Genomic DNA, 12,031 nt, shown 5'->3' with positions numbered 1-12,031 from the left:
ATGCGTGCGTGTCATCACAGCAAACTGCAGCAAGAAGTACCACAAAGGTGGCCTTGAGTAGTTGGTAGATATTTATACATCTGTCAGTCAATCGGAAATATGACAACTTACCAATGTCGAGAATGCAAGCTTTATAATCTAACAGATGTCACTGGTTATTCTACCAAAAATGCATTTTGAAATGTAATGTAATGTATTGTAATGTATGTTAATTTTTCATCAAAATAATGAAAAATGATGTCATCTACTGTATTTTATTTTACCAGGAAGTCTAACTGAGATGAGCTGCTCAGAGGAGAGACTTGGACATGATTGCACCCATTAGAGCTCTTTTCTCTAGAAAAATAACCACATGCCACATGTTACTTACGACATTTAATTCGTTTTACATTGCGCTTCAAAAAAAACAAAAAATCCAGTTATAAAACTGTATTTTGTATTACACCAACTTCCTGTAGCTTTTGATGTTGGCAGCACTGAACTATACAAGCTATAGAATGAAGGCTGACCTGAAGATCCTATCTTTGATAAGCCAACATGGGCTCTTAATTAACATTAAAAAAAGTTCACCCATCCCTTCTCTATTTTTTTAAATGCTTAACCAACCAGAGTTGTGACACTGGGGACAGAGAAGCGGTTGCCTGTCCATCACACAGCTAACAAACACACAGAGATTTGCATGATGACATCCACCCTTATGGCCAATTTAGAAAGTCCGGCTAACCTAACCTGCATATCATTGGACTGTTGAAGCCGAAGTACCTGAAGGAACCCTAAAAGCAGAGGGACCACATGGAAAGTCCACAGCAAGCAGATATATTAGTTTCTTCTTCAACCCACACCTAACTGTGTCCATGAAAACAAATCCTGCAGTGACCTTCATTCAGGGACTCGATCTTTTAAAAGGATACAGCTGTTCTTCTTCAGAGAACGCTGCTAATACAGAAATGTACAGCTACTGACATTGTGTACCAACATAAGGCACAGATTTATTATATTTTATAGTCCTAGAATAGCACATGGACTTTAGATGTGGGCATACTGTCTGAAGTGACACAGATCGTATGGCAGGATTTGCACTTGAAAAGTCAAAGCAAACTGCGTGTAAATCTCTAAAGACTCTCAAGACTCTTAGGCACAGTGTGTAACAGGATACACTTTCCTTATCTATCATAGTAAAGAAATGCTTTTCAGTGTCTGGGGAGATGGTGTATGAATGGATACAGAATGAAAAGAGCATTACCACCTGTAATAAAACGAGAGATCTCCAAAGACTGATCACAACAGATTTTTTTTTTCTTCATTTGCTTTCATTTCATTCAATAGCTATTAGGTTTAGAGACATTATTTTAAAATAGACATGTTTCACTGTTTAGAATGAACTGGTCTGCATCCCCGAAGGGAAGAAGACAGATCACGTTCCTATTACAGAACACATGATGATGCAGCACCTGGAAACACTAAAGAATACCTATAGTCATTTTACGGTTCATTTTTTATTTGGAAAAATGATCCTTAAAATAACAAATTCATGAGGTATCCTTGTTCCAGTTCAACCCGTGAGTACCCGTGTCTTCAGGGGAATATGTTATAATTCAGCACATTTCAATGTATTGTAATGGCTGAAAGGGTGACTGCTGAATTGAAAGTAATTTCCGTAAAAGTCTGGTATGAAATTAAAAGAAAGAATGACTGCAGGGGTATATTCTTTGACAGAGGTTTTTCCAATTCAATCCAAGGACACACAAGCTGTTTGGTTTCCTTAAGATAAAGTGGGCAGGAGGAAAGGAAAGGAGATACATCAGAACTATTCTATAGCGATGGATGCTACCTTAACGATAAAATACTTAGAAGTCACGGTATGACAGGTACACACTGATAACTTTATGATTTATAAAATTTGCACTACAGTCAAATCTAACAAATTAAATTATCTGTCCAGGTACTCTGACATGCATGTGTCAGGTTAACGAACAGCTGGCCATAGGTGTGAATGTGAGCGTGAATGGTTTCTGTCTAAGCTCTGCATTAGACGGGCGACCTGTCCGAGGTGTTTTGGCACCCCCGCCCCTGATCCTGAATAAAGTGAAAACACCCAAAAAAGAGAAAATATCTATTGAGCAACAGTTTCTGAAATACCAGACTTGCTGATGCCAGGTGTCAGAGGAGAATGGCTAGACTGCTTTATGTTGATAGGAACGGAAAAGTAACTCAAATAACCGTTCGACATGTCAAACCTTGAAGCAGATGAAGAACTGAGGCAGTTCTGAATGCAAAAAAAAAGTCCAACCTGCTATTAGCAAATTGTTCCTAATGAAGTGGCCGGTGGGTTCCTATTACATATTTTATTCTCTTTTTGTTTGGAACAAAACCCAATTCTTTTTCTTCCTTTCACTTCATAGCTCTTCTTAGTTAAATTATGCATTTACTATTCAGAGCATAAATTCGCTTAACAGGCAACACTGTTACTATCAGTGGCAAAGGCCAGTGTTTGTGTGTTTATGTGGAATATTCACACTTTTAGTCCTCAGCCTTCTTATTCAACTAAAAATTGAACACCCGCTGCTTTTGTAGTTCACTAATCAAAATGTACCTGTGATGAAACAGTAAGTAGCATACGAGCGATTATTTTGCAATATAGATTTTTATTGGATGTCGGTTTAAATTACACCTCCCTGCTGGAGTCTCTCCTTTCCTCACTTCTCGTAACCCTGAGCGGTACTGCGGCATAGAGGGTGTGGGAGCAGCTGAGTAGACATTCCTGCGGGAGACACATCATTCTCCCCTCAGCAAGCAAACACTTCCAGCCTCACAGGCCCACAGAAAGATACACATATGACAACCATTACCTTAAGTGGCTACTTGTCAGGCAAAATTACACCAGCACTGTGCACTTCAGAAATTATTACTTTTCTTGCTTAGTAAATCATTAGCTACTGGTGCAATCCGATATCAGGAGGCCTACTCTGAGAGTTTTAATCCCGAGGAAAGTCACATGCAATGCTGCTTTGGTTTTACCTGCTCCAAAAGTCCACAAACAGACAAGAAAATCTATTTGCTCTCTCTGTGTATGATTCCCCTCCGCCAGTCCTGAAAGCCATTTCTTCTGATTTGATTAATTTATTTAATTTGCTTCTGTGAAAATACTTTCATTACCCCTCGGTGGCAAGCAATAATTGCACCCCAAAAATAGAGGCCAATTAAAACGGTTCTGTGGAGGTCACATGAAGGGAAGGACACACAAGAAATGCACACGTTCTCTCTTCCTCTGACAGGCTCTCACAATAATTTCAGCCAAACTTCCAGCAAGTCTGAAAGCTCCTTCTTCAACACGGCAGCCTCTTAACTCATCTGCGCTAGATGTGACTCACCGTCTGATTAAACAGTATATGTTTAGATGATGGGAGAGGAGAGGAAAACAACCCCAGTTTCCATTAGCCTAACGGGATAGAGTCTGGCTCTGACAAGAAGCCTGCCTGGAGAGAAAGCCCAGTAGAGGAGCTAATCCATTCAGCAGAAGCTAATGGGAGGGGAAGAGGGGTCCATTGTGATTTGAGGGATAGGTTAGTGCTGGCAGGCTGCTCATCACGGGTGATTATAGGAGGTGGAGCAGCGGGAGTGGACTCAGTGGGAGACTGAGAGGCGTGATTCGGATTCACCAGGCTAGTATAATAGAAGCAGTAATAGGAAGAGATACTGGTGTTGGAAATAAAGGGGAATGCACTAAATTCAGAGACAAACTGTGCAGAATATGGAGCAAATACAGAGTTAGTAATACAAAGAAGTGGAGATGATCGAATAAAAATAGGGAGAGACAGCTCCATCACTGCTAAGTTGCTTTTAATTGAGCGGTTCAGGTGAAATCCTGGATATTGACTTTGCGAGGTGCTTTCTGATGCACTGTATAGCAAAGATGAAATCATTCTGACAGTTCCCCACCAAACATCAACAGCTCAAGTCATATCCTTATCGAGTTTTGACAATATATTTGACATAAACTACAATACACTCTCCAAGTGTGTATTGCAGGGGTTTTTTCCCCAGTTTGCCACAAGCCTAAAGAGAAACAGTGAAGATGGGAAAGATGCGTCAGTCACGGTGCCTTGAAACTACTTGACAGGAGGTGGAAGTGCAATGATCTAGCCGATACTATAATAGGATTTCCTTCAGGTGGAATTTTGACAAAAACGTGTAAGTAGTTGTGTCACGTAATAGCTGTGTTGCAAAAATGTTGCCTTGATGTCACAGTCAGACTTAAGCAGCTCTTGCTTTCTGCATCATGTCTTCTGGGGTTTCATTACCCTTTTTTTCTGATTTTCTTTGCCACATCCTTTGGGGAAAACTGTTAAAAAATGAGCCCAAACTTTAGATCCAGTACAGAATGTTTCTCATTATTTAGAAACAATTGCGTGGTGCTTTTTCAGCAGGACGACAAACCGAGAACAAAGGAGGACCATACACAAATGAAGTCATAAACATGCACCACAGCTCTCCTAGTGCACAGACGCCACTTCAGCTCTTTTTCTCCCCCTCTGTGCTTCTTCTTCAGGTCTGTGCTGCCCGCAAGGAAACCACTGTACTGGCTTTTTACCAACTCAAGTTCAAAGGGACGCTTGAATCTCATGTTAGCAAAACCTCCTTTTCACTGCTACTATCTCCAGAATCTGTGAAGATACACAAGTCCATCGCTGAGATGCGTTTTCTTGGCAACCGAGAGGTTTTGTTTGGAGAGAAATACAAAGATGAGAGAGACGATAAGTGAATAATGGCCTGAAGAGAGGGATGAAAGGAGGGGGAGTATACTCACAGGCGATGCGGACATGAGCTTTGCGGCTCTTGGTGGTCCCAGCGGAGCTCCAGGCCACACACTGACACCAGAAGTCCTCTGGCCCAAACAATTCCTCCACTTGCTGCCGAGTGATCTCTATGCTGGCTTCCCTCACGACCAAACCTGGGAAAAAGAACATAGGATTTTTTTTTTAAATCACGGAGACGTGAAACAGTAAACAGAACAAAAAACAAAGAATTGACCGTGCAGGAAAATGACATTAATTTGAACACCAGAAAATATAAACAGATGGACAGCTGAAATGGTTAAAATAATGTGACATCATACACACCAAACTCAAACAACACATATTTGTGTCAGTCTGTCCTGATTCTAGAGCCAGAGCACTGAGCTGCTTGGGTCTGGGCCTTGTGGGGGAGGATTCTCAGCGTCATGGCTAACACAATCCTGTTTGCTAACTCCTCTGATTACTGCTCATCTGGGTGCCAGGGCCCAAACAAACAAATCATCCCCAAAACAAATGCCTCTACCCACAGCTGCCCCTCTAGAGCAGATTATGCTGCTACCATAGCGTGTGCACATCTCTGCATGTCTGTAAATGCCTATTTGTTGGAGCATTTGAGTTATGTACATGCAACCTAGGAACAGTCTATGCGTGCGTTATGTGACACACCGACGTTTATTGAAGTACAGTGCTTATTTCATTTCTCAATCCATAATATTTTTTCTGAGAGGATGGGACATTTAAGAGGACAATGATGCATTCAAAAAGGCTAGGTTGAGAAAAAAATGCATTTGCAACAGACTGCGTTTTGCAGACATCATGAGAATCTCAACAAGTATCCGAACTAAACCGAGAGCACGCTTGTAACTAATAGAAGTAAAGTATTCCATATGTATGGAGATGGTCCCTATAACTGCATTTGGATGCTGCTGGGCACTGGAACATCTCGCATTTTGCATGGATCCACATCCAGCAGTCCTGCAACATTTGTGCAGATTTTTTAAAAAGAACTTTCACGCTGTGAATATCCCATGCCACCTCATCCCAACAGTGCTGCCCCATTAGGCTTAGATAAGGGGTTTGTGTATCCTACTGGAAAGAAATTAAGCTAATGTCATTTTCCTGGAACTCTCATGCTCATGTACCTGGTCAGCAATGATGTGAAAGTGGGACTATCAAATCGCTGCCAGTTGTTCTTGAATCGCCTTTTTGTATGCATTCCCCGCACCATTACACCATCAGCAGCTGCCTGTGCCATCAGCACCATGTTGTTTGTATACCAAATTCAGGCCCTGACATCAGTTCCAAAACACTGCCTGTCATTTGCTTCCCCCCCCCAGTCATTAGTCATCGAGTTTTAGTGCCTTGCCCTGTAGAAAGGTTTGTTGTTAGCTGAGACGATGACTAACTGTTTGTTGAATTGGTAACAAATCTATTTTAACTCAGCACTTAAAGAGTGGTGCAAACTTTTTTTTCTATTTTTTTCTGCAAAAATGTTCAAATCTTTGGGTCATTTTAATCCTATTGTTGAACATTAGGTTGTCTGCAACAACCCCCTATCATTGTCTGTTAATTCAAAAAGAATAGTGTGGCTGGGGTCTCTTGACAGGGCACAAATTAAAAGGGCTGTACAGAGTGCACGCTAATTTAAACAGTGGGCTGTGGTGGAATTAATGATTAATGCCTGTGTTGACAAAAGACTACAACTGTAAGGGAGTTTTTTTCTTCTTCAAAGTTAGAGTTACTGTATTAAATGAATAAATTACCTATTTGTAACTTTAAGGGTAGGTATTGATAGGTACCAGTTTTGAATTTTGCACTTTTTGTTTTTCTACTGTACCATTCTCCAAGTAATAGCTGTCAAAATCATTTTACATCTTGGGTCGGACCAGTGAAGCGGCCCTTTCTTTCAATGTAAAGAAGTTTAACAACATCCCGAATGAATCTCTGAGGTATCTTATTATGAGATAAAGAAGAGCAATTTCAACAGTACGTCTCAGGTTTCATACAAGATGAAGAAATGCTGCTCAAGTAAATGAAAAATCTGCCAGCACGACTCTTTGGACTTAAATTGTGAGAATTAATGTACAAAATTACTGAATATTTTCTGGTATCTCATTGCTCAGAGTGTTTTGTAATAATAAAACAGACCTTTTTTTTTTTTTTAAAACCAAAGACCCATATAAAAAAATAAATAAGTATTTCTATAGCAGATGGTGAAAAAAATGTTCCTGTCATGTCACTGTTTATCTCTATTACTTTGGTGTAGTGCGAATGGCCAGTGGGGGAGGTCTTATGAAAACAGTAAAAAATGTATGCCCTCCTTCACTTTTTCCACAGCCTGACTGGGCCGATTCTGGCCCATGGGCATTATGTTCGACACCCCTGCTCTAGATAATCAAGTTTGGAAATTTCCACAAAAGAAATAAAAAATAAATCACAAAGCAACAAAGCTTACAGTGTTTGGGCTAAGCCAATAAAGCAGAAAATATCATTATGTAGGTTTTCCTGTATGTGTGCCTTATAGCAACCGCTGACAGTAGTACTGACCATTCTGTCAAATCATCATTGCTTTGTATTAGATGCAACTGTGTTGTGTTGACAGATCTCCAAAAACAGCTCTGTGGCATCTAAATCCAACATCAGCCAGAGCTCTAAACTGTATATCTGGGTGTTTCTAACTTAGCCATTATGCTAAAAATATCTTTTTAACTAAGCTTACCTAAGAGACACCATGTGCTGTCAATGTGGCATCGCTATTATGTACAGTCTCAAAACTGTGTCATAGATCATTGACTCATCTGTGCCGCAATGTGCATTTAATCAGTAATCTAATCTCTGACTGACATCCAGCTCTTTGCAGCGTGAATCACTGCCAACTGATTCAGATGATAAGCTAATTTGCAACAATTTGTTAATTTAGTTTGTGATGTGAAAACCGGAGAAGAAAAGAAAGAAGTAATCTGAATCAAGGCTCCTGGCTCAAATCAAACGTTGTGCCGGCTCAGTGTTACTTTAGTTTTACATATGTGCAGTCATCTCTGCCACTCATGTTAATGTAACAGCAGACTTTCTATCACTAATTATTATGTGAGAGATTATTGCCTGATAACTGCCTGAGACAGCATCTCAGGAGTGAATACTAATCCTGCTCTGCTGGTATGCCCATTAAAAACCATTATCTCTGTGTAAATCCTGAACCTTTTTCCTTAGATTATTAGAGCACAGCTCTGATTGGTTTATATGGTAGCTGTGTGACATTCTGGTTGAATGGAAAATGCAAAAGAAATTGGATGGTTAAAAAACGAACATGCCAATTTATTTCAGGTTCAGTGAATTCACACAGCCTCCTTGTTCTGGCACAGAGCAAGCATAGTGACATCCCACACACTAGCTTACCTCTCATGTAAAATTTACACAGTGTGCCAGCAGGCAGGGGTACAGCCACGTCTATTGTGTCACCGTTTGCTTCGGCATGTATGGCTTTCAACACATATGTGCGAGTGCCAAAGAGTGCGCCTCTGGTCGTCGCTACTTGATGCCAGTATGCTCGCCTGAGAGGATGTTTTGTTAGTTTGAGAATGTGATGATGGATGTGCTTTTGTGGGAGCATCACATCCAGTCTAGCAGAGGGAAAATCAATAGTGGAAACAGTAAGTAGATTCTCATAATTCTCAGAAGGTCTAAAACGTGCGCAAGAATCAGTCATTTGTTTTTTTTCTGTCAGCGCTGCAGACATAAAGGGCTCTACAGTGATCAATTATCCGCCTGATGTTGTTAGCATACTCTATACCATTAGAGAATCGAAAATGATGACGATGCCTGCAGTGGTTATCAGTCTCCTTTAAGAGTCATTCATGACTTCACGGGGATTACTAAACCTGGATTAAACTCTTCCTTTCCTGTGTTGCACTTCAAACACATCTGAAGAATCACCCTGATGGAAAAATCAGAGCTCTGAAACGAGCCTGCTGACCTCATCCAGTGACTTCATATGTGCTCAGCTAGAATTTCTAAGTGTGCTTTATATCAATACAATGATAACAAAATAAAACTGGCCATTCAATTTAAAATCAAGGTGTGTAAACTGTGTCAGGGCCAGTGAGGCAGGGCTACTATCTTCCTAAGCCATTAATAACTGGCTAAATAAGGGGCTTCATTTTGAGAGGATTCATTATTTATGTGGTTTTTAACATGAGCTAGCCTAGCAGCCTATTGTTAGCACCAGGAAACATTATTGATCAAACCAGTCAAGCAAAAACAGGCGGCATTGGTCACTGAAGGAGAGATGGAGGAGGTGGGAGGCATAAGTGCCCTGATATTCTTGTGAGATGAAGAGTGCATCTGTTAGATCTTTTAACGTATATCTCAGAGAAAGTGACAGGCTGTCTCCGGTGTACGTTACACTACCTGCACCTACATATAATTAATTTGCTACTCATTTGCACAGATCAATGCACTCTCCACTCACAGAGACTATGAAGTGCCTTTAAAAATGCTACAATGTTTTTGGGCCACGTTAAGCACCTACAAAATCTTCAAAAAGGTTTTGCATTCAATACCCAGTTATTTTGCTTGGGTGTTGTATCTGTCCAGGCTTACTTGCATGTCCTTTCTAGTTCTTTTTATACCCAACAAACAAAATGAAGTCCTATAGAAGCAGTAAAGGTGCACTTACTTTGTCACAGGACTGGACAAAATGCTCTGTTCTGTAAAAATTTTCTTTTCACATGATTGTAGATGCGCACATGAGCCAATTTCCTTTGACCTCATATTCAAGGTGGGTAGATTACAATCTAGTATTGCATTTATTCAACCATTTCCTAGTTGACATCCCTCGTTTGATCATTTTACACAATACCACAGGAAAGTTTTAACATAATCAGCAGAACATCACTCAGATATATTTATTGAAGCCATAATGCGCAATGATATTTTAGTAATGTAAGCTGGGTAGCTAATGCCTTGTTCTTACCTTTAAAATTATGAATGTTTTCTCAGTGGCTTTGGTTCTAAATGACCTGCCTTTCTTTGTGAAACACCTGCACATAAAGTGAAGCTCACAGTGATAAAAACATTTCAGACAGTACTTTTTAATTCGCTTCTTCTAATGCACCTTTATCTACCAGATGGTCAGGAGAGTCTGTCGTCACATACGGCAGACAACTGAATAACCAATCACAGCAAAGCAGCCCTCCTGCTGATCCAATCTAGCACCAACCAATTTGAAATGGTTTATGGCCACATGTCAGAATGACGCTTCCTTCTGGAAACTGTGTAAATATAAGTTCCCTTTTTCTTTTGGACTATTTTTCCTTTGCACAGGCAAATGCACATGCTGTTTTACTTTTATAACTGGCTGCTGATCAAAAGAAACTCTTCAAATGGCCCCTTTACTCTGCATGTAATCACCGGCTCCTTACAAAAAGATCACGTACAATCATGCCACTTGTTGAGGCGTTAATCGTTTTTATGCAGTGTATTTTTTTTTAATGCTCATGTGCTACTTGTGGCTTACAGCACCTTAGATTCATGGGAATAAAAAAACCTTTAGACATTACATATACCTGAAGCCACTTCAGCACCAGTGATGTAAGGCAGCAGGTAAGTTGGTTCATGCTGTGTACAGTGAATCAAGTCCTGTATTGCTGATTGCATTCCAGCTACTGATGACGCACACATTGTGCTTTCAGCCGGTAGGATTTCATGACGCAAACATCTTAAATTTTAAAATGAATGTCATTTGCGTCATTCAGTGCCTTTAAAAAGTATTCGCAACATTTACATTTATATGTTTTACTGCCTCACAGGATTGAGTCAAAGCTGATTTGTAGCCTTTTTAACAGAAGAAAAGTCCTTTTTGTAAGTAAAAAAAGAGAGAGAGAAAGAGAGATGTGTTTTTGAGGAAAGCTTTTAGTTGGCAGAATTACAGCTGTGTAATTCTCTTTCCATTTCTTAGAGGCTGATGTTCCTGTACTCCAAAGCATGTTCAGTGACAGGAAAATTGTATCTTTTCCCTGACATGTGCTCATCAATCACATTTTCCCAAGTTTTTTTCTGGGATGTCCCTGTGTTTTTATTGTATGGTTTATGCTACAATACTGATCGAAGAAGGTGAAATCTTTTAAATAGAACCTAGTTTTATCTTTTTAACTATGTGCCCTTTAAAACCTTTGCACTATGTCTCTTCCCTTTGTTTGTGTATATTTGGGATAAAAGTCAAATATGTATACAGTGTTCCCCTGTATGTATAGCACTGTGCAAAAGTGCAAGGAGTAAAGAGTAAAAAATTTTAAGTTTTAACAATTTAATTGATTGTATTTAAAAGAAAAGTTGAATGGAATTTCTATCCTTTGTCTCATAAACATTTTTGATCTCGCAATCTCTTATTTTATGATCAGAACACCTTAACAGAGGTAAGACGAGAGAAAAAGAGAAAATGGGCTCAAGATTTACTCGTACAGAGGAAGATATCAGATTTCTTTAGGCTACACTGTCAGTGTTATTGACCATGCTGGCCAGTTTCTATTGGTGCTTCTTTTTTGTCAATCTGGGGAAATCAGAGCGCAGTGGAGTGGGATGAGAAGGGCTACACACATCCACTGAGCTCTTGTGGTGTTGTGTGTGTTTGTGCTGGGTGCAAGAGCATAAATGAATGAATGTCTTTGCAGTAAATAGCCTGTGGATATGGCTATGTAGAGTGGGTGCGTGTATGATGTGTGGGTTGTTTTCCGTGTTGATGCTTTTAGCTAAAAACCTTCTGACATAAAGGCTAAGAGCCACTGATACCTCACCCTCTTCTTTGTCATAATCATAACTACGAAACACAAGCTCAGATCGGTGTATTCTACCTAAAGTACACTAGGTCACAAAATAAAAGTATTTCAGGTTGGAAAGCGTGTTGTTTTTCTTGTTTTTTTTCCCCAATAACTCCTTTCATGTTTGTGCTCACTGCAAGAATCCTTTTGTCTGTGTATCTGCTTTTGTATCTTGTACCACTGCTGTAACACTTCTTTTGTATATGCTCTGGCTGTCATCTTTAACACTGCTATTTTTTCCCCCCATACTGTATATTGCAGTAAAATGGAACTTCAGAGGTATTTTATATTAAATGCCAAAGTTAAAACACGCTTCCCGATGTTCAAAGTGTATGCACATGTGTGTGAATTCACGTTTAAGTAAAGGAGAAACTATCTGTGTGTGTGTGTGTGTGTGTGTGTGTGTGTGTGTGTGTGTGT

General features: G+C 39.9%; 1 protein-coding gene across 2 annotated transcripts in view; it reads right to left on the bottom strand.

The window, feature by feature from the left end:
* Positions 1-12,031, bottom strand: part of unc5cb (unc-5 netrin receptor Cb) — a 124,965-nt gene that overhangs the window by 44,578 nt on the left and 68,356 nt on the right. For both annotated transcript variants that reach the window (XM_005735192.1, XM_005735193.1), the window contains exon 3: positions 4,808-4,951. In XM_005735192.1, coding sequence (XP_005735249.1) covers positions 4,808-4,951 — 144 coding nt within the window. The remainder of the gene's footprint in view (positions 1-4,807; positions 4,952-12,031) is intronic.

The sequence above is a fragment of the Pundamilia nyererei genome, unplaced genomic scaffold (assembly GCF_000239375.1).
Source record: "Pundamilia nyererei isolate P.nyererei 1_Seehausen unplaced genomic scaffold, PunNye1.0 scaffold00063, whole genome shotgun sequence".
Classification (NCBI taxonomy): Eukaryota; Metazoa; Chordata; class Actinopteri; order Cichliformes; family Cichlidae; genus Pundamilia; species Pundamilia nyererei.
This window is presented reverse-complemented; position numbering and strand designations above follow the sequence as displayed.